Source organism: Orycteropus afer, unplaced genomic scaffold (genome assembly GCF_000298275.1).
Source record: "Orycteropus afer afer isolate SDZICR_OR568_19922 unplaced genomic scaffold, OryAfe1.0 scaffold00028, whole genome shotgun sequence".
Taxonomy (NCBI): Eukaryota; Metazoa; Chordata; class Mammalia; order Tubulidentata; family Orycteropodidae; genus Orycteropus; species Orycteropus afer.
In genome coordinates, this window is record NW_006921615.1 from 5,365,364 (window position 1) to 5,385,777 (window position 20,414).

General features: G+C 34.6%; 1 protein-coding gene across 1 annotated transcript in view; it reads right to left on the reverse strand.

Annotated features, from left to right (window-relative positions):
• SMCHD1 (structural maintenance of chromosomes flexible hinge domain containing 1) overlaps positions 1 to 20,414 on the reverse strand; it is a 236,957-nt gene that overhangs the window by 36,272 nt on the left and 180,271 nt on the right. The window contains exons 29-37 of the mRNA XM_007935470.1: positions 20,009 to 20,176; positions 16,406 to 16,531; positions 14,403 to 14,482; positions 13,833 to 13,990; positions 11,540 to 11,655; positions 9,846 to 9,910; positions 5,850 to 5,937; positions 4,108 to 4,239; positions 3,203 to 3,355 (exon numbers count right to left, since the gene is read on the reverse strand). Of these exons, the coding sequence (XP_007933661.1) occupies positions 3,203 to 3,355; positions 4,108 to 4,239; positions 5,850 to 5,937; positions 9,846 to 9,910; positions 11,540 to 11,655; positions 13,833 to 13,990; positions 14,403 to 14,482; positions 16,406 to 16,531; positions 20,009 to 20,176 (1,086 nt within the window). The remainder of the gene's footprint in view (positions 1 to 3,202; positions 3,356 to 4,107; positions 4,240 to 5,849; positions 5,938 to 9,845; positions 9,911 to 11,539; positions 11,656 to 13,832; positions 13,991 to 14,402; positions 14,483 to 16,405; positions 16,532 to 20,008; positions 20,177 to 20,414) is intronic.

Genomic DNA, 20,414 nt, shown 5'->3' on the forward strand with positions numbered 1-20,414 from the left:
TGCCCCATCTTCCTTCCGAGGAGTGGCTGGTGGGTTTGAACTGCCAGCCTTCTGGTTAGCAGTCAAGTGCCTTAGGCACTACGCTACCAGAGCTCCCCTACTTGGTCATAATGGAGTATATTTTGGATATTTTGTTGGAGTCTATTGGCAAGGATTTTGTTGAAAATGTTTCACCTATATTCATGAGGGACATTCGTCTGTAGTTTTCCTTTTGAGTGATGTCTTTGCCTGGTTTTGGTATTAAGGTTATTCTTGCTTCATAAAATGAATTTGGGAGGATTCCATCCTTTTCTATGTTCTGGAATAGCTTGAGTAGGATTGGTGTCAGTTCTTCTCTGAACGTTTAGTAGAATTCTCCAGTGAAACCATCTGGGCCAGGGTTTTTTTTCACTGGTAATTTTTTTATGATCTGTTCGATTTCTTCTTTTGTTATGGGTCTGTTCAAATTTTCCACCTCAGTGTGTGTTAGCTTAGGTAAGTAGTATGTTTCTAGAAATTTGTCCATTTCTTCTGGATTTTCAAATTTGTAAGAGTACAGTTCTTCATGGTATCCTGGTATTATCCTTTTTATTTCAGTTGGTTGTGACATCACCCAATTTGTTTCTTATTCATGCTAACTGTATTCTCTCCCACTTTTCCTGTGTTAAATTTGCCTGCAGTTTGTCAGTTTTATTACTTAAAAAAAAAAAAAACTTTTAGCCTTATTGATTTTTTTCTATTGTCTTCCTATTTCCTATTTCATTTATTTCTGCTCAAATCTTTATTATTTCTTTTCTTCTGGTGACTATAGGCTCTTCTTGTGCTCTTTTTCTAAATGCTGGAGATGTTGGTTTAGGGTGTTGATTTTGGCTCTTTCTTCTTTTTTGATATGTACATTTATTGCTATAATTTGGCTTCTGATCACTGCTTTCATGGTGCCCCAAAGATTTTGGTATGCTGTATTTTTATTCTCGTTTGAGTCAAGAAATTTATTAATTGTATTTTAAATTTCTTCTATTACCCAGTCATTTTTAAGTAGGGTGTTCCTCAGTTTCTGAAGCCGAGTGGAATCAAAGTTCAGCCTGCATCACCGGTTGAAGGCAGATAAGTAAATGTGATAACTCAGTTCCTTAAGAACTGAATAGAATGAAAATTCACCTATCACCCCCACCCTAGTTAAGAGAGATAGGTGGACATGATACCTCATGAATCAAAGCTCAGTCCACATCCTGTCTGTTACCTTGGTTGGAGGCAGATAAGTTAACATGGTAACTCAGTTCCTTAAGAACTGAATGGAATGAAAGGTCAATTCACACATCCTCTCCATGTTATCGCCCTAGAAACTAGTGACATATATGTTAATGTGTGTTCAGGAGACAACTTGAAAATTAACTTTGGCCCGTGGACATGTGCAGTTGAGACAAAGGGGAACAAACTTACTAGAAACTGACATTCTACCCTCTGCCCAAGCCTCAATCAGCTGATGACAGGAAGCGGATGTGTCTCATCTGGTGCGCAAGCACACTGCATTAAAAATCGACTATCCCTTTAAACTGAGGTGAAGGAAGCCTCAGCCAATCCTCAGTTAATTCATGCCCAAATTCTTAAAGTTTAGTGGATTGTATTGTTTAGTTCTTCTGTCTTTGTTGAGTTTCTTTCCAGTTGTTCTATCTTTCATTAAAAGTGATGTATTAAAGTTTCTAATTAGTAGGAGCTCTCGTGGCTTAGTGCCTAAGGCATCTGACTGCTAACCAGAAGGCTTGTAATTATCAACAAGTATGAATTGGTTGCTGTCATTTTATTATGTGTTTTTCATGATGTTGCTGATTTTTGTTTCGTATAATTTTCTGTGCTGTGCTCATTTTGCATATGAATTGTTATTATTTCCTTTGTTCCTATTGTTTCAAACCCACCAGCCACTCCTCAGAAGGAAGGTTGGGCAATCTATTTCTGTAGTGATACCGGAAACCCTCAGAAACCCAAGGAGGGGTCGCTATGAGTTGGATCTGAATCAACAGCAGTGCACTGCATTTTTTTACTATGACTGTGGAGTCATGTATTAGTCTTTTCAATTCCGTTAAAGCCTGATTTATGTATTTTGGGGCTCTTTCATTGGGTGCACAGATATTTATTATTCTTATGTCCTCTTACACAAGCGAACCTTTAATCGTTATATAATGTCCTTCCTTGTGTCTTATGTGATTTTTGTCTTAAAAGTCAATTTTATCAGAAATTAATATTGCCATTTCTTCTCTTTTTTGATTGCCATTTGTTTGATATATCTTTTACCAAACCTTTGATTTTTAGTCTATTTTTCTCTTTGTCTCCAAGGTGTGTCTCTGGCAGACAGTATATTCATGGGTCATGTTTTCCTATCCAGTCTGCACTTCTCCGTCTCTTAAGTGGTACATTTAATCCATTGACAATGTAACTATCAACAAGTATGAATTGGTTGCTGTCATTTTATTATGTGTTTTTCATGGTGTTGCTGATTTTTGTTTCATATAATTTTCTGTGCTGTGCTCATTTTGCATATGAATTACTATTATTTCCTTTGTTGCTATTGTTTTAGTATTTGCTAAATATTTGTGCTTGTCCTCTTTTGTACTTTGATTATCCTGTGATTAACAATTTTCTTCCCAAGTTTAGAACTGTTTATTTTGCAACTGTCTTCAATTCCTCACCATTTAGCAGTTCTGTAACTACACTGTCTTTTCCCCTCTTTTTGGTTTGTAGTTGTCTTCATTCGCCAATTGATGTCTCTGGTTCCCTGTTTACAATCTTGTAAGCTTATTTTACTTTGGATACTTCCATTATCTGCGTTGGGTTCTGGGCTATGTCATCATGTGTATTAATAGTTGGTTGTTGTTTGCTGTTGTTGGTTCTCAGTGTTAGTACTTTGACAGAAAAATCTGGAAGGTTATACACTAAGTTGATAATCAGTTATCTCTAAAAGACAGTATTATAGTGATTATTTTTGAAAATCTTACACTATACTTTTTTTTATAGAAAACTAATTCATTTTGAAAAGAAAAACAAACAAACAAAAAAGAAAGCTACTTATTACCCATAGGGAAAAAGAGTACCTTGCTAATGGCAATAATGAACTTTCCAATGTAGTACTATAATTAGAGTATTTCATAGCTATATATATAAAAGAACATCTCAATATGGGAGATTAAAATATTACAGAAATGTTATCTACCAAAAGGTATAAACTTACCGTGATTTCAGTTGAACCATTCACAAAGGGAAATTCAAGTGTTTTAACTTTCCCAATAAAGAGTGGTATATCAGTATCTTCCTCACTGGAACCTTTAATAGTAGCTATTACTGTGCCAACCAAATCAATTCCAGTATGATTGCTGTATTCATCCTTAAAGTAAACAATGGGAAATAATTAATTAGAAGATTAAACCCAGAGATTCTGTAAGCCCTAAACACTACATTATCCTGACCCTTCTAAATCCTAGCACAGAATTCAGCTGTAAGACTAAGTGCTCTACAGGCAAGAAATAGTTTCAGAAAACCTAAGAGAACCTAAATATCTAATACAATGGCTTCTCACTTTCTGTATTAAAATTTTTAAACTTGAAAGGCGTTAAGTGTCCCAAATTTTCCAAAGGTAAAGTACCACTACTGTGTTATACATGTTTTTCTTAATACTCAGCAGCTCTATTGTTGCTTATTCTCCGGGTAATCAGCAGTCTTGAGGAGCTCTGATTTTCTTTCTTAATTATGACTGTCAATAGAGCACCTCTCTCAAAAAATAAATATTTCATGACTTCTTTCTGTTCCCTCAGTGAAGTGGACATTGAGGAATCAATTTAGTCTACACACATTCACAACACATACATAAAACAGGGGAGTAAAAATAGTTATTAGGAAAGATTGATGTATTTCTGTATTTTGAGTCAGTTCTTAGTACATCTGGATTTTATGTTTAATGTTATACATTCTATGTTCATATTCAAGTATAAAGAGTTTGTATTTTATAAATAGTTAATTCATCTGCACCAACTTGCCTTATAAACTTAAACTGAATAATAACTATTTTTTGCACACAAAAATTAAAAAGAATTAATTTTCTCATTACTTTGTACAGTTTTGAAAGAAAACAAACAATACCGTGATATTGAGATGTAAATCTTTGACCAAGGTCCTACTGGCAACTGAGCGAACATTAGAAACAGCTGGTGTAGCTGGCTGGATTTCAGGAACTAACTTCACAGGTTCATTAGGAAGAACATCAACTATAACCTTACAAAACAGAAGAAGCATTCTGATTAACAACATATTGATAATTTAGTACTGGTATGCCTCAAATTATGATGAGGTTCTGTTCCGACAACTATTGGAAGTCTGTTCTGACATAAACTGATGCAGTGTAGTGAATTACATGGTATGGCTTTTCCAACCACAGATTGGCAATTAACTCCGCAGTGGAATCTGCCTGTGAGCAACTGAGTAGCCGCTTACGAAAATCATCCACCTGGGGCAGCAAGAAGTAATCCTATGGGAAAGTTTGCTCTCTCTCTCTCTCTGGTGTGCAGAACTCTGATGCTGGGATTGGTGGTTTTGCCACTCTGCCAGGCTCAAAATGAGACCTCTTAGAGGCAGAAAGAGTATCTCTGCTTGGTGGCTGAGAAAGACTCACTACTGAGAAAGAAACAGAGAGACTCTGCTGGCTGAGAGAGACTGAGTGCATTCTTGAATTGAATTGTAACCTGTTGCTTCCCTGTTGTTATTGTTAATGTGCCATCGAGTCGGACCCAACTCACAGTGACTGCTCCTTGGGTTTCTGAGGCAGTATCACTACTGAAGTAGATTGCCCAACCTTCCTTCCAAGGAGTGGCTGGTGAGTTTGAACATCCAGCCTTCTGGTTAGCAGTTAAGTGCCTCATAAACTGTGAGTTCTGTGTGGCCACTGTAGCAAACTGTTGAACCCAGCAGAAAGGTGGGTGAGTGCTGTGGAAGGGGCAGGTGGTGTCAAGGTAGGTAAGAGGGATGGAGGGTGGTAGCATATCTGGCCTTATAACAACAGGCCTTGGGCTGCTGATGGTGATTCTGTTCTCGTCTGTAGTTAAAGGAGGTCAAAAGATTCAGCCTCCGTGGCCCTTTAGCAAGTGAGTATCTCATTTGTTTTTTTCCCCAAAGTTTTCATTACTATTGCCTTTTATTATCAGTATCTTTATAAATCCTTTATTTGTCTCTGGGGGCTGGAAACATTGCATATAAACTTACAGATACATTTTAATACATACATACATACAAAGATATGACTAATGATAAGATACCAAAAAAAGAAAAAAGATAGAAATGCAGTCTGTTCTAACTCAAATATATAATAAGTTGAACTATTGGACTTAAGAGGAAGAGAAGAAATAATGATGGCATATGCTAAATGAAATGTTACCTTCTAAAATTTATTTATATTTATCTCTTAAAAGTAATCAATTTATTTGAAAAAACCAGGATAAAAGATGCCTCAGATTAGTTTTTTACTGTTTATAATCATCTAAGAATAAATTTTAGAGACATTAAAAAACACAAGTAACTGTGTGTTAAGAGAAAATTACCTTAAACTTCATTACCCAAAATTCTAATAACTGAAATGTTAATTTAATCCCACTGTGACACGCATCAATATACTTACTAATTTAGTGTTCAATAAAAAGGGAGATGTGAAAGAGATTTCTTCACCAGGTCAAATTACTGAATGTAATCCAAATATATTTCATTCTAATTTTCTTGAAAATTATATTATTATACTTGGCATCTAACAATTCATTTTTAAACAATACATTTCATTCTATAAATATTCATAAAAATGTAAAGTTAACTGGTACATATAAAAAGAATAAGCAAACCTGTTCACTGTTGAGAATATTTGCTTTATCCATCATAAAACCAAACTGGATACAATATGTCCCCACTTTATTAGGAATTACTTTATCCCTATGTTTAAAAAAAAAAAAAAAAAAAGTAATATTGTTGACAATTTTTAAATAAAGGAAGAATTAATTAAAAGCATCAACATTTATGCTCCTTCCACAAAAAGCAAATGAGTAAGAAGAGAATTACTATTACTATCTCCAGTTTCATCCATTCAACACATATTTCTTGTGTGTCAAGCTAAATCCCAGACCCCACTTACCTGCATATTCTTTCAGAAAGCATCCAGAACAAAGGTTCTGGATATGGCCAAAACTGAAAGAATAGTAGTATAAACTTGAGAAAATAGTAAATACAAAAAATTCTGAGTTATATGTCAAGTGAATTTTGCTTTGTTTCTCCATTATAAATTTCTAACTGACAAATTAATATTTCAGCATTATAGGATAACCTATTGATCTTTTACCTTGCTGTATTTTCCGTACAAGTACTAGTTTAAGTATTTGACTATATTTATACAAGGTATTTCTCAGAAGGAAGATGGGGCAACCTAATTCCGTAGTGATACTGCCTCGGAAACACAAGGAGGGGTTGCTATGAGTCGGGTCCGACTCGACGGCACATAACAACAACAACATACAAGGTATTTACTTTGATTTAATCATCAATAAAGAACTCAGTATCTAAAATAAGAGATACACTTACTAGTTTGTTTTGTCACACAATGAAAACATGAATAACACTCTATAACATATCTTGACTAATATGTGTCTGTGATCCTAAGGTGGCTTTTGCATGTCATTTATAATCTCCAAAAAACTGGCATAATGTATTAAAAACAACACAAGGCTTTGAACATATTGAAATTGAAATCTCAGCACTGTAACACATGAGCAATCTTGGAGAAAACTAAGCTTTCTCTAAGCCACATTTTTCTCTAAGAGGATAATTCCTCATAAAGTTACAGTAAAAATTAATTAAGAATTCCACTTCCAAATGGCACACCAATGTTTCCTGATGAGGACAACTACATAAGTACTTGCTGATGATGCTTGAGAGCTAACAAGCCAGTGAAACATAACTCCACCAGGGTCCAAAATAGGATGGTGGCTCAGGGAGGTGAGCTTCACATTTAAAGCTACTTTATTCTTTAGGAGAGGAGTTCTGGTGGTATAGTGGTTAAGGCATTTGGCTGCTAAGCCAAAGGTCGGTAGTTCAAATCCACCAGCTGCTCCATGGAAGACAGATGAGACAGTGTGCTTCCACAAAAATTTACAATCTTGAAAATCCAATGGGGGTCATTATGAGTTGGAACTGACTCAATGGCAGTGAGTTTGGTTTTCTTGTTTGTTTTACTCCTTGGGAACACATCCCAAGTACAGGTGGACCTAAAGCAGACAGCCTCCCAAAGGAAACACAACTCAGCTTTGACTCATCTTAATCCCTGAATCTGGGCTGAGGTGATTCCAAACTGCTAGTAGTCCAGGCAAATGGCAGATGCAAATGTATACCCCCTCTGAAGAAAGCTACTATCCTAGATCTCAAATAATTTCTATAAATACTCATAATTAAAATATCTGGAATAATAAAAAACTGGTTAGTAACTGAAGAAGCAAGAGAACTAGAATGAAAATGAATAGAAACAAGAGAAAACTGAAACAGATCAAAAGGAACTCTAGGCACAGATTTTAATAAATTGCTTACTAATCATAAGAAAAGATAAAACTGAGAATTCTAGTAGACACACGAACCTTTTAAAAAAATCAAATGAAAATGAATAGAAACAAGAGAAAACTGAAACAGATCAAAAGGAACTCTAGGCACAGATTTTAATAAATTGCTTACTAATCATAAGAAAAGATAAAACTGAGAATTCTAGTAGACACACGAACCTTTTAAAAAAATCAAATGTAAATTATAGAACTGAAAATCCCAAACAGAAATTTAAAACACAAAAGATGCATTTAACAGCAAATTAGTTGCCATTGCCTAAAGAATTAATGAACCGAAGATAGTTCAGAAGAAAATATAAAGAATAAAAAGACGAAAGAATGACAAATAGAGAAGAGAGTAAGAGATAGAGCATACTGCTAAAAGGAGTAACATACATGGGATTAAGAGTGCCAGAAGAAGAGAGAAAGAATGGGGCACAATGGCTAAGAATTTTTCAAAATCGAACAAGACTACAAAATGAAAGCCTTTGAACACAAAAGAAGGTAAAGAAAAAGAAATCTACACTTAGGTATATTCTAGTAAGACTGGTGAAAACAAAACTCAAAGAAAGCAAACCAAAACCAAACCAACCCCAATGCCATGGAGTTGATTCCAACTCATAGCAACCCTACAAGACAGAGCAGAACTGCTCCATGGGGTTTCCAAAGCTGTAAATCTTTACGGAAGCAGACTGCCTCACATTTCTACCGTGGAGCAGCTGGTGGGTTAGAACCATTGACCTTCTGGTTAGCTGCCTCATGTTTTAACCACAGCACCACCAGAGATACTTTAAAGAAAGCAAAGGAGAAAATAAAATGATTACTTTTCAAGATTATCACAGTAAGACTAACACCAAACTTCTCAACAGAAATGATGGGGTGGTGAAAGATGGCTTCAAAGTACTGTGAAAGAGACATGGCCAATCTAGAATAGCATAACCAGTGAAAACATAAATTAAGTATGCTGGTGGTGTAAAAATAATTCAGGTAAAAATAATGAGAAAATTCATCACCAGCAAATGCACTAAAGCAACTTCTTTAGATGAAAAATGATCCAAGATAAAAGTTCTGAGTTGAAGATTTACAGAAAGGGTATATGAGCGAGTAAATCTAAACAAATACTAACTACATAAAACAGTAATAATGATGCCTTAATAGGCTTAATATCCATGACAATAAAAATATGTTAAGTTGGGAAAGGGAAAATGAAGTTTATGAACGTTATGTGATTTTTTTCCCAAAAAAAAAAATGAGGTGAAATGCATATAACATAAAATTAACTATTTAAAAATACAATTCAGTGGTATTTAGTATATTCATATTTTAAAAAAATTCATTAAAAGTTTCCTTCAAACTGATGCCCTGGACTGCTAAAATAAGATTACATTACAACAAAAATGTGAACATTTTTTTTACAACATTTTATTACAACATTTTGTAATACAATGAAATAGTCCAATTGTTCCACACTTAGTATATTCCATACACCGAAAGATAATTTAATGACTGAAAAAAGCCAGTATACCCTTTTAGAGATGCTTAAATCAGCTCCATGCAGCAACTCTGACAAATCTAAAAGACCTGAGGCAATGTTACTCAAAGTGTGGTCTCAGGACAGGTGCTGGTCTGAACATTTTGTTACTGGTACGTTATGAAGTAATTAGAGAATTCACAGTGCTTGGAAACTTTTGTAACAATCTGACACTGCAATAATTACAGCTATCAAAAATCATCAATCTACAACAGAATAGAAAACCTGAAAACCAAAAAGCAGTCCTTCACAGTCTGAATAAGCACTGAACTAAAACAATAAGGATTTTGGTTCTACTGAAGATTCAAAGAATTTCAAAACTAAAAGAAACCTTAGCAGTAATTCAAAACTGTTTTTCAGATTTTAAAATGGAGTTCCCTAAGGAAGGAGCATGATGCTCAAAGGCACAGTTAAACAGTAAGCAAAAAAAAAAAAAAAAAGCTAATCCGACTTTCTCTTTTACTTTATAACATCTTAAGTTACAGAAATTAATTATAGAAACCTCCAGTATTGTAAAGGATTATAAAGTGCTCTGAGACAACTTAAATTCCTTTCACAATCACACTATTGAAAACTAATGCATCCATGACAATAATCTTCCTCTGAACCATTTTACAAAACTTAAAAAAATAAAACACATCTTTTCCAAATGGACATCCCCACACAAAAAAAGCTGAATTACTTTGCAACAAAATATACATAAAAATATGAAATTATTTGAGAAATACCTGAAATAGAAGCAGCCATCTTCCTTGTCATTATCTTTTATTTTATTACAACTAAATGTTTCTGCCTACAAAGGGGAAAAGCAGAGAAGGGGTGGGGAAAATTACAAACATTTAACACAGTATATTTAGAATAAAACTTATATACATAAAGTCAATGTGAATCCAGAGGACATTTGGATTTATAAGGAGCTCTGGTGGTGTGGTATCTAAGCCATCTGACTGCTAACCAGAAGGCTGGCGGTTCAAACCCACCAGCCACTCCTCAGAAGGAAGGTTGGGCAATCTACTTCCATAGAAATACCACCTTGAAAATCCAAGGAGGGGTTGCTATGAGTCTGGACCAACTTGACAGCAATGAGTTTTTTTTCTTTTTTTGAAGAATATATGTTTCTTTACAATACATGTAAAATACAAAAGTGAGATGAGACACTGGTGAAAAGATATCCCATTATTAAAGGGCACATATGGATCTCTACAGCAGCAATAAAAATTTTAAAATAGTAACTTGATTGGACTGATAGTCTAAGTTAAGCACTTAGTTTCTTAAATAGGAGCCTTTGGTACAATGGTTAAAGTGCTTGGCTGCTAACTCAAAAGTTAGCAGTTCAAGTCTACCAGACACTCCATGAGGGAAAAAAAAATCAGTAATATCCACCCTTACAGATCACAGCCTAAGAAACTCTATGTTGTTGTTATGTGCCCTCAAGTCAGACCCGACTCATAGCGACCCCCCTCCCTGGGCTTCTGAGGTGGTATCACTAAAGTAGATTGCTCAACCTTCCTTCCAAGGAGTGGCTGATGGGTTTTAACTGCCAGCCTTCTAGTTAGCAATCAAGTGTCTTAAGCACTGCACTATCAGTGTTCCCAGGAAACTTTATAAGGCAGTTTTATCCTGTCATATAGGATCATTATGAGTTGGAATGGCACACAACAACAGTTTCCTAAACAAATGGTTAAAATGAACCTAAATGATGAAATGGATTATTAAATCAGGATCCTTTCAAGTTTAAGATCTAGTTTCCAATTTTAGATTTATTTTGTATCTATGCCACCCATATGGCAGCCAGTAACTATGAGCTTTTGAGCACTTGAAGTGTGGCTGGTATGAACTGAAATGTGGTATAAATATAAAGTCTTTCATGGCAAAGTTTGAAGACACGGTAAGAAAAAGAATGCAAAATCTCACTAATAATTTTTAATATTGAATATATGTTGAGAGCAAATATTTTCTATATATTAGTTAAAAATTATTATCTATTTCTTTTTACTTAACATGTCCATGAGAAAAATTTAAATATCATGTATAGTTCATACTGTATTTCCATTGCTTCACACCCTCAAATTGCTCTAGCCCTTACTCTACTCTGTAGTCTATGAATCACACTTCTTTGTTCATCTCATTCTCTGTATTTTCCCTTAGTGATATTTAGTGGCTTTTCACCTTTTGCTTCTGTCCTTCACACATGGAAACTTTAAGGGGTAAATTATCTTAAAAAGTTGATAAAAATCACAATGTAGGCTACTCTTTTTCAACAGCATTAACACTTAATATTGAAACATAAGATGACTCATTTTAAGCAAAATCACGAGGAATGGAGTTCTCAAATATACACACTGTGTTTTGTATTAAATTTAATTTTAAGTTAAACAATAAAAGCTAATTTTAACGTCTAAAAATGCTTTTCTGGACTCACATTTGCTGGTGGCCGGTTTCCGCTGCTAGAGAGCTTCCACATTTTCATGGAAATACGGGATGGATTAATATTTTTAATGATACTGTCATCTTCAGAAATAACACTAATCATAAAATCTGTCATAGAAAATATTGGAAAAATTATTTTCTTCCTAATTTGTTTAATGTATATAGTTATGTAAATGTATGCCTGAAAGCATAAATCTTGTTAAAACGTTAGTAAAATGATGATAAGGAAGAAAATAAAGCCATTCTTTAACCCAGCATTTCCCAACAATCTGTCTACAAAACTTAGTGTTCATGACAAGTTCTCCCCAGAAATCTAACAAATCTTTGCTCCTAACATTCTCTTTTCTTATTTTCAGAGTCTGTCATTCTGTAAAGAAGCTGTGGTGGTATTGTCGTTAAGGCATTTGGCTGTTAACCAAAAGGTTGGTGGTTCAAACCCACTAGCTGCTCTGCTGGAGAAAGATGAGACAGTCTGCTTCTGTAAAGATTTATAGCTTTGGAATCCCAATGGGGGTTGCTGTGAGTTGGAATCAACTCAATGGCAGGGAGTTTGGTTTTGTTTGGTCATGCTCTAAGTCCCAGCATGCAACACAAAGTTGTGTATGCTTGGCAACTGAGAATTAGGCCAACTGGTCTCAAAACCACATGCTTTACGTATTCCAAAAACAAGAATATTTACTTTCTTTCATGAATTAACAGCATGTAATAACTAAAGTATTATTATATAAAATATTTCCATTATATTCACCATCTGTAACATTCATTTGGCACCTGTTACTGTTTTTTAAAATCACAGGAAATAAGTTTTAAATCTCCAAATTAAAAACTGTATAATTATTTAAAAAACTGTAAACTTTTTGGTGTGTTTCTTTCACTCTTTAAAAATATGTGAAAGAACTTATCCTTTCAAGGAAATAAATCTTCCAGAAAATTACCCTGAGTGTTGAGCAAACAAACACTTAGAAGCCCTGGTGGCACTGTGGTTAAGTGATCAGCTGCAAACCTGAAGGTCAGTGGTTTGAAACCACTAGCTGCTCCACAGGAGAAAGGTGTGCAGTCTGCTTCCATAAAGATTACAGCCTTGGAAACCCTATGGGGCAGTTCTACTCTGTCCAATAAGGTCACTAAAAGTTGGAATCCATTCCACAGCAATGGGTTTATTTTTGTTTTTTTTAGAGCAAACACTATTTTCCTATTGACTCACCACTGCCACACCACATTGAAATGATTTGCTTACTTTACTGTTGCATACATTACAATGAACTCACTGAAAAATCATCATTTTTACTGCTGTAACTAAGGGTCTAGTAGAGTGGCTGAACAGAGCAGGCATTCAGTAAATGTTTGCTACTCTAAAATACCTTTAATCATAAATGCTGATGTGGCTAATGTACAGCCATCTAAATTAAGTTAAAAGGTGGGTCCAGGTTCTGACGGATTTAATATCACAAAACATTTAGTACAGCATAGTTGCATAATTATCCCCACTTTGCAGTTTATACTTGTGATAGTTGGAGCTGTGTGTCAACTTGGCTGGACCATAATTCTGTGTGGTTTAAGCAATTGTAATGTGGGTTATTTCCATGATGGGATTGGATGTATATGTTTTGAGCAGCCAATCCATTAAAAGGGAATTTCCCTAGGGGTGTGGCCTGCTTCCAGTATATTTATGGACATCCTCGGAAAAGAGACTCTTCTGTGGATCAGGATCCTATTGTGTTGCCTACAACTGTCTGTGAGAAAACAATCCACCATTCGGCCTAGAGATCTTGGATTCATCATTCTTTGGAGTCAACAGTTGGTACTGCCTGCCAACCTGAGCTCGTCAGCCCCTCAGCTGTATGAGTTGGCAAAAGCCTCCAGCTCGACGTTTGATCCAAGAACTGGAGACCTGCCAACTTCTATAAGTGTGTGAGCCATTTTCCTAAGATAAATTTCCCTTTCTCCATATGTATATAAGCTTTACTGTTTTGCTTCTCTAGAGAACCCAGCCTAACACAATACTTCTGCAAAATTCTGTAATTCAGTGACTGTATAAACAAACTGAATTAATTACCTCAGGCTTCAAGCTTATGTACATACTTACTTTCAGTTTATTCCTGACATTAAAGGAATGCAGGGGTGAGAGAAGACATAGCTAAGCCAGATATATTTTCTTTGTCATCTAAAAGGCTATTACATGCATGCTTTTCATAATGCTGAATACCTAGGATACATAATTTATGCCACTAAATTAACAAGTAAATTATCATTACAAGTTTATTTTAATAGTGTGAATTACTCACCAGTGAAAAGACCACCAGCTACGAAGGAAGTATCTTTGTCATATTTAACATTGAGACGAACAGGTTTTTCAGGGTCTGGAAGAATCATTAACTTAATTACAGGTCCTTCAATGGTATTCTTGTTATAGATAGCTTTAATCTGCATAATATGTTCTCCCCTAATTAAAAAAAAAAGTAGGGTATGTGTCAAATTACAGTAGTTACAACCTAAAAATTCTGAGACACTTTACACAAAGTGTAACCAATTTAGAAAACCTTTGTGTTTTCTTCCCAGTTTCCATTTACTTTATTCTACAAACTGGTGATTAGCAATATTTTAGTATAAAAGTACAAAAAATTCTCTCCATACATATTTTAGGGATACTTCTTTCTATATAATGAAGGTTACTGAGTATACAGTACATGCATCTCTGAGAAGAAAAACCTGACTCTTCTTCCAATCTCTTACTCCTGCTCAGTTCTAACTCCTGATGAACACCAAACAAAAGAAGGGTTATACTCTGAACTTCAGCAAATAGTAAGAAAAATAAATCTGCATGATACCAATAATTATCAAATTTCAGTTCTTACCTAGGGGCAAAAACACTGAATACTCCCAAATTAGCCCTGCCCTTTTCATCTGTTTTATGCTGTTGGTTTGAAGGAGTGAGCTAAAAATAAAACAAAATAATACTGTTAATTAGAAAATTCTAGAGATCAGTAAAGTTCTTTATCTTCTAACAAGCAATTTAAGTTATATTTACACACTCCCAAAATCTGTAATTTTCTAATTTGAAACAGTTAAACAATATAGGTTGTATTCACATATTCTGAAGGACAAAAGCCACTCATTTTGATCAACTAAACTAGACTTTAATGAATTTCAGTTATTAAGTTGCTGAAGTCTATGAAGGTATGTTTCAAAGCTGGAGCTGGGAGGATGGTGATGTAGTGATTAAATAAACACACATACACCTAAGTCAAGGCATTATAATACTAGCTCCATTGCTACTTCTCTTTCTCTTGATCGTTTATTCAGATGTCCTTCTTAAATCTTTGCTGCAGTACCACCTCTATAGTGATAACCTAAGTATCATTTGCAAATGACTAAGAATCAGTGGCCATATATCTTAATCACTGGTTAGAAGAATCTTTTACAGATGCTTCTCTAGAAACTAAAAGTATAACCTTATTGAAAATAATCAATGTTTACCAACCTTGAAAGCAAACATTGGGAACAAAAGTAATTTTGTAGACCATAGCAGCAAAAAATCACTCTCTGCTAAACCCTAAGGCCCATTTCTGCTTAATGGAACCCAAAGAATAGACAAAAATGGTATATACAGAAAAAAACAGCATTAGTTAGAGGTAAAAATGACAAGGAATATTTGAAACGATAGACTAAAGTCCTATAATTATACCTGTCTCATCTACCCTTTTACCCATTTGTCTCTCAACCTATCTTTCTCAGAGTATTTCTCCCATGTGGGTCCCAAATCCTTGTTTCTAAGCCAGAAGTCAGTCTTCTATTTTAAGTTATACAGCAGCAATAACAAAGAGTCCTTTTAAACAATCTCTGGCTCTGAATATTTTACCATGAAAACAAACCCATGTGGATCACAAAACACTCTTGGCACTTTTGCCACCTGTATGACTTTTAGGATCAACTTGTCAGGTCCTAGGAAGTCCCTTTCTTGGTAATTTGATTGAGCTAATAAATTAACTCTGAGAGAACTGCTATTTTTATATATCTTTTTTTTTTCTTTCTTTTTTTCCCTTTCATGCACTAATTTATAAAATGTTTGCAGAGGAAACACAAAACTGCCTATGACCCAAGAACTCTCTCTGGCTCACCAAGCAACAACCTGACTGGGACCACTGAACTCCCTTAAGCCAATAGGAGGACTGTCAAAATACATTTTAGCAAAGAACTGTCAGCTTTTCTTCCTGTACCTAGCAGGAGGGCCTTCAATTTTAAACCTGGCATCCAAGGTACCTCCTAGATCCTGAGCTGTCCCAATATTCATGTAAAAAGATGACACCTAATCTTGAACTTCCTGACCAAGCACTGTATTTTTCCCCAAACTTTACAGGTCCAAGTTCACACCTGCACATAGAAAGAACAACAGGGTGGAAGGTGCACAACTCTAGAACATAAACTCACTACAGATCTAGCAGCTGTACCTGGCTCTGGTAGCTCTCAATAAGGTAAGTAGATACCTGCTGACTCCTTTTGCTTACCCTTAGCTGGTAAGTTTCCTCAATTACACCTGTTCTTTAACCCACACTGCAGGTCCCTGTGGTATCTACCTTCACCGACCTTGTAACAGGATTATCTATTCATCCTATTCTGAAATCCAAATATTATTAGCATTTTATAAAGTAAACAAACAGCCATAGCTGCACAATATTTGTCCCTTGTAACACTGTAAGATAAAAAGTTTACAACCTAAAAAAAAAATTATGAAAAATACTCCGATTGATTTAAACTAAGCAGTAAAGAAGGTTTTACAAAAATATGTAAAAAAAAAAAAAACCCGTTAACACCAGAATTCTAAGAAGGAAGAAATAATTTAAGGGAACTTAAAACTTACCTTTAAATTGCTAGCTTTTATAAGACTTATTTTAACCTGTGGTACAGGTGCCGGATTATCCCACTGATCACAAAGTTGAACAATAAGAGGGTTTTGTAACTCTTTTCCATTAATAACTGGAATGGACTGAAATAGATACAAAGACCTTAAGAAGCACTAAAATATATATTGTCAATCTAATTACCACTTGCACGTTTGTAAAATGATCATGTAATTTAGCTCTTTTCTATTTAGAAATTATACTTTTCACCAATGAAATTAAGTTTTTAAAAGCCAATGAAATTGTCACAAATGACCCATTTCTTATCTAATTGATGAATAATTTCATGAAAGTATAAACAGTATTTGCATTACTGGCTTCTAGCATAGATAAATAAAAGGTACACATTAGAATGAATTCATTGAGAATGGAAGCTTATCTTGGGTTCTCAGACTTAGCACTGGCAATGTATATGTGGTTTAGTTCCTTAGTCAGTTTTCAGCTGTCTGCCACTCTACATTAAGCAGTAATGCAGCTTTTAAGCCCTCTGCTAAACAGTACTCACTGACGACCTACAGATCTTTTTCACTTAAAGTGCTTCTTGCCATTTCCTCTATTTAATATGTAAAACCCCCCAAAACCAAACTCATTTTACCATCAAGTTGATTCCCATTTATAATGACCCTACAGGGCAGAGTAGACCTTTCCAAGGCTGTAACTCTTTACGGAAACAGTTTGCCTCATCTTTCTCCTGCAGAGGAGCTGGTGGATTTGAACTGACAACCTTTTAGTTAGTAGCTGAGTGCTTTAACCACTGCACAACCAGGTCACCTTAATATGTAAAACCTTTGTAATTCTGAGCGCTTGCTGGCTCGCCCATTAATACTGACTACACCAAAGGTGCTCTGGTGGTGCAGTGGTTAAGCCATTTGGCTGCTAATCAAAAAGTCACTGGTTCCAATCTACCACCTGATAAGATGAGGAGGTCTGCTTCCACAAAAATTTACAACCCTGGAAATCCAATGGGGGTCACTAAGTTGGAATTGACTTGAAGGCAGTTGAGTTTTTATTTTATTTTTTTTGCACACCAAAGGAAACACATTATCTTGCAAGATACCTGATAAAGACCCAATTCCCTGTGCCAGATTTTAAAAGTGGAAAATGGAAGTTGGGAGAGAATTAACTAGTGTAAAAGGAATCTGATGTATCACTTCTCTTCTACTGATAAGTTTCCTCTGTGTTATCCACCCCCTACTCTTATCTCTGGTAGCATAGTACCTAAAGGCACTTGACTGCTAACCAGAAGGCTGACAGTTCAAACCCACCAGCCACTCCTTGGAAGGAAGATGGGGCAATCTACTTCCATAGTGATACTGCCTCGGAAACCCAAGGAGGGGTCGCTATGAGTTGGGTCCGACTTCACGGCACATAACAACAACAACAACAACTCTTATCTGAGGTGGTTTGTCACCAAATTATGTTAGAAAGCTGCTGAAACTGGAAGAAAAATAAAGTCTGTATAATCAATAGGAGTGTTAGCTTAATAAATAAGTAAATAAAGACACACCTTAGACTAACTTGGTTATAACGCTTATCTACCACGATGTTTTACATGGCTGTTACAGTTTACATATTTCTCTGCCAAAGTTAATAAAAAGCTTGAATTAAAAAGTGCTTCACCTAGTTTCCAAATGTAAACACATCACAATACTTTATTAAAAACCAAATAATCATCTACATATTAAATAGTAACTACTTCTAAAAGATCTTCTTCATTAAATAACTTGTACCCCAAACTGTTAGTAGTAAAATTTTCTAGGAAATTGTAAAAAAAGCAAATTTCCAAAATCAGTTGTTGAATACAAATCTGCCCTCTGTTATTTTTTAATTTGGGTGTGTTTTGTCAAACATTTCAAGAGTTCGGTTTTCTCATTTACAAAATAATACTTTATAAAATTGAAGATTAAAAGAGAATGTATGTAAGTATATACTTATACATTTACTTTTAAAAATATTTATTATGCTTGGGTGTTAAATTAATTTCCCTTTTTCACTTATATCCTGTAGCGGAAAGGTAAGTCAAAACTTAAATTAGGAAATACTAGGAAAATCAGATGTTTAATTACTTTTTCAGTCTAAGCTACATAAAACTACTACTCTAACAGAATTAGAAATTATTTTTAGGTTTTATTTGAAAAGTTATGGAAAACTATAATATCTGCAATAAATTTTAAAATGAGTAAATTATAATGAATTTCTGTGTTACAGCTGTCATTTTATTTGGTATTACCTGCCAAAAGAATCATATAAAAAGATGAACGTGTCAAAATTTCTTCTACCTCTAAGATATGCAATTGTTTCAGAATACAGTCAACCAAAAAATCTTATTGGCATTAACAGGCAAACAAAATAAATTGTTAATTTATATAGTGTAAGTGCTTTCAGATGAAAATAATTACTTTTTACTGCATTCAGTGAAATCCTTCAGTCAACATAGTATAACAGAAAAAATTTGTTAAAAGTGCATCCTATCAGACTGGTTTACCTGTTTTGGAAATTCAAAAATTAGAAAAGGCAATCTCAAACTAGGATGCATACATGTAAACCTTTCTTAGATGACCTGCTCCTTTAAGTAATATCAGAGTCATGTAATTCATTTTCCTTTATAAAAAATGTAAGCTATCATTCCAACAGTTAAAGACCTTTTACACCTTAACTGAATGCCAGAATCAGGTGTTAAAATTATGAGTGCTAAAAATTTAGTGAAAAATTAATGAAAGTAAAAAAAAAGTACTTAAGTACTTGTGTAGGAAGGCTTACTGAAGTATTTATGGATGTAATGAGTTGTTGTCTGTAATGTGCTTTAAAAACTCCAACAAGAAAAAATACATACATATATATGTGTGTGTATATATATATATGTGTGTGTGTGTGTATAGATACACATACATGTATACACACACACACATATATATATTTATGACTGTGGTAAAGACAAAACAAAATGACAAAAATCAGTAACTGAAATTGGGTAACTAGCATATACAGGGTTCATTATACTACTCTTTTTATACATGTTTGAAAATTTCTACAATAAAGCTTTAAAAATGTAAAGTATCATACTATTTTTAATAAACTATGAATACAGTGATACTTAAATAATGAAGCATTAAGAAGTCTCATATTAAGCTGAACATCTACATTAGGTAAATACACTCCTTGTAGAGATCAAACATGGGAGAATAGAAGGGTTATGTATGCACAGGTAGACAGCTTTGGAGGCAGGAGTGCATAGGAGGGAAGGACACAGGGAAGAGGTAACTATGGGGAGAAGTGGGAGGAGAGCTGTTGCATTGTGGGAAACTGCAGTCAATGTCAGAAGACAAAGTGTATGTGAGCTACTATATGGAAAGTAAATTTGCTCTGTAAACTTTCACCCAAATATTACAATAAAAATTTAATTAAAAAAAAAAGTCTCATATTACTTTGCCCTTTTGTTGTTACTCTAACGATTCTGTTACTTCAACAACAAAATATAGCTATTCTGATTTATTGACAATCTGAAAGTAATAAGCCATGGTATATTAAATTCATTCAATCAACACAGACAGACAGGTACTTACCTCCTTTAATTCTGGCCAATCTATAAGGAGTAGCTTAGCTGGGGGTCCAGCAGTCAGCCTCACTCGAATGAAGTCAGAAAATTCACGCCAAGTAAAACAAAGATCCTTATTTCCAGGAGGACCTGGAATAAATTTGATGCCTCTTACACTTATACTTTGTGTGTCTTCCTAGTGAGGAAAAGTATATTGAGAAAAGACGGAAGAATAATGCTTAGTTCCAACAAAAACAAAAAAGTTTTGTCATTAACTCATGTGCGTACAAATGCATTTATCTGGGTGATATAATGGCAAATAACTTGACACTTGCCAATACTGGCACACCATGAATTTCATTTCACAAGAGTTCTTTTTTTTTTTTTTTTTCAAGTTTTGTAAAAGAATTTATTGCTTGTGATTCCATAATCAT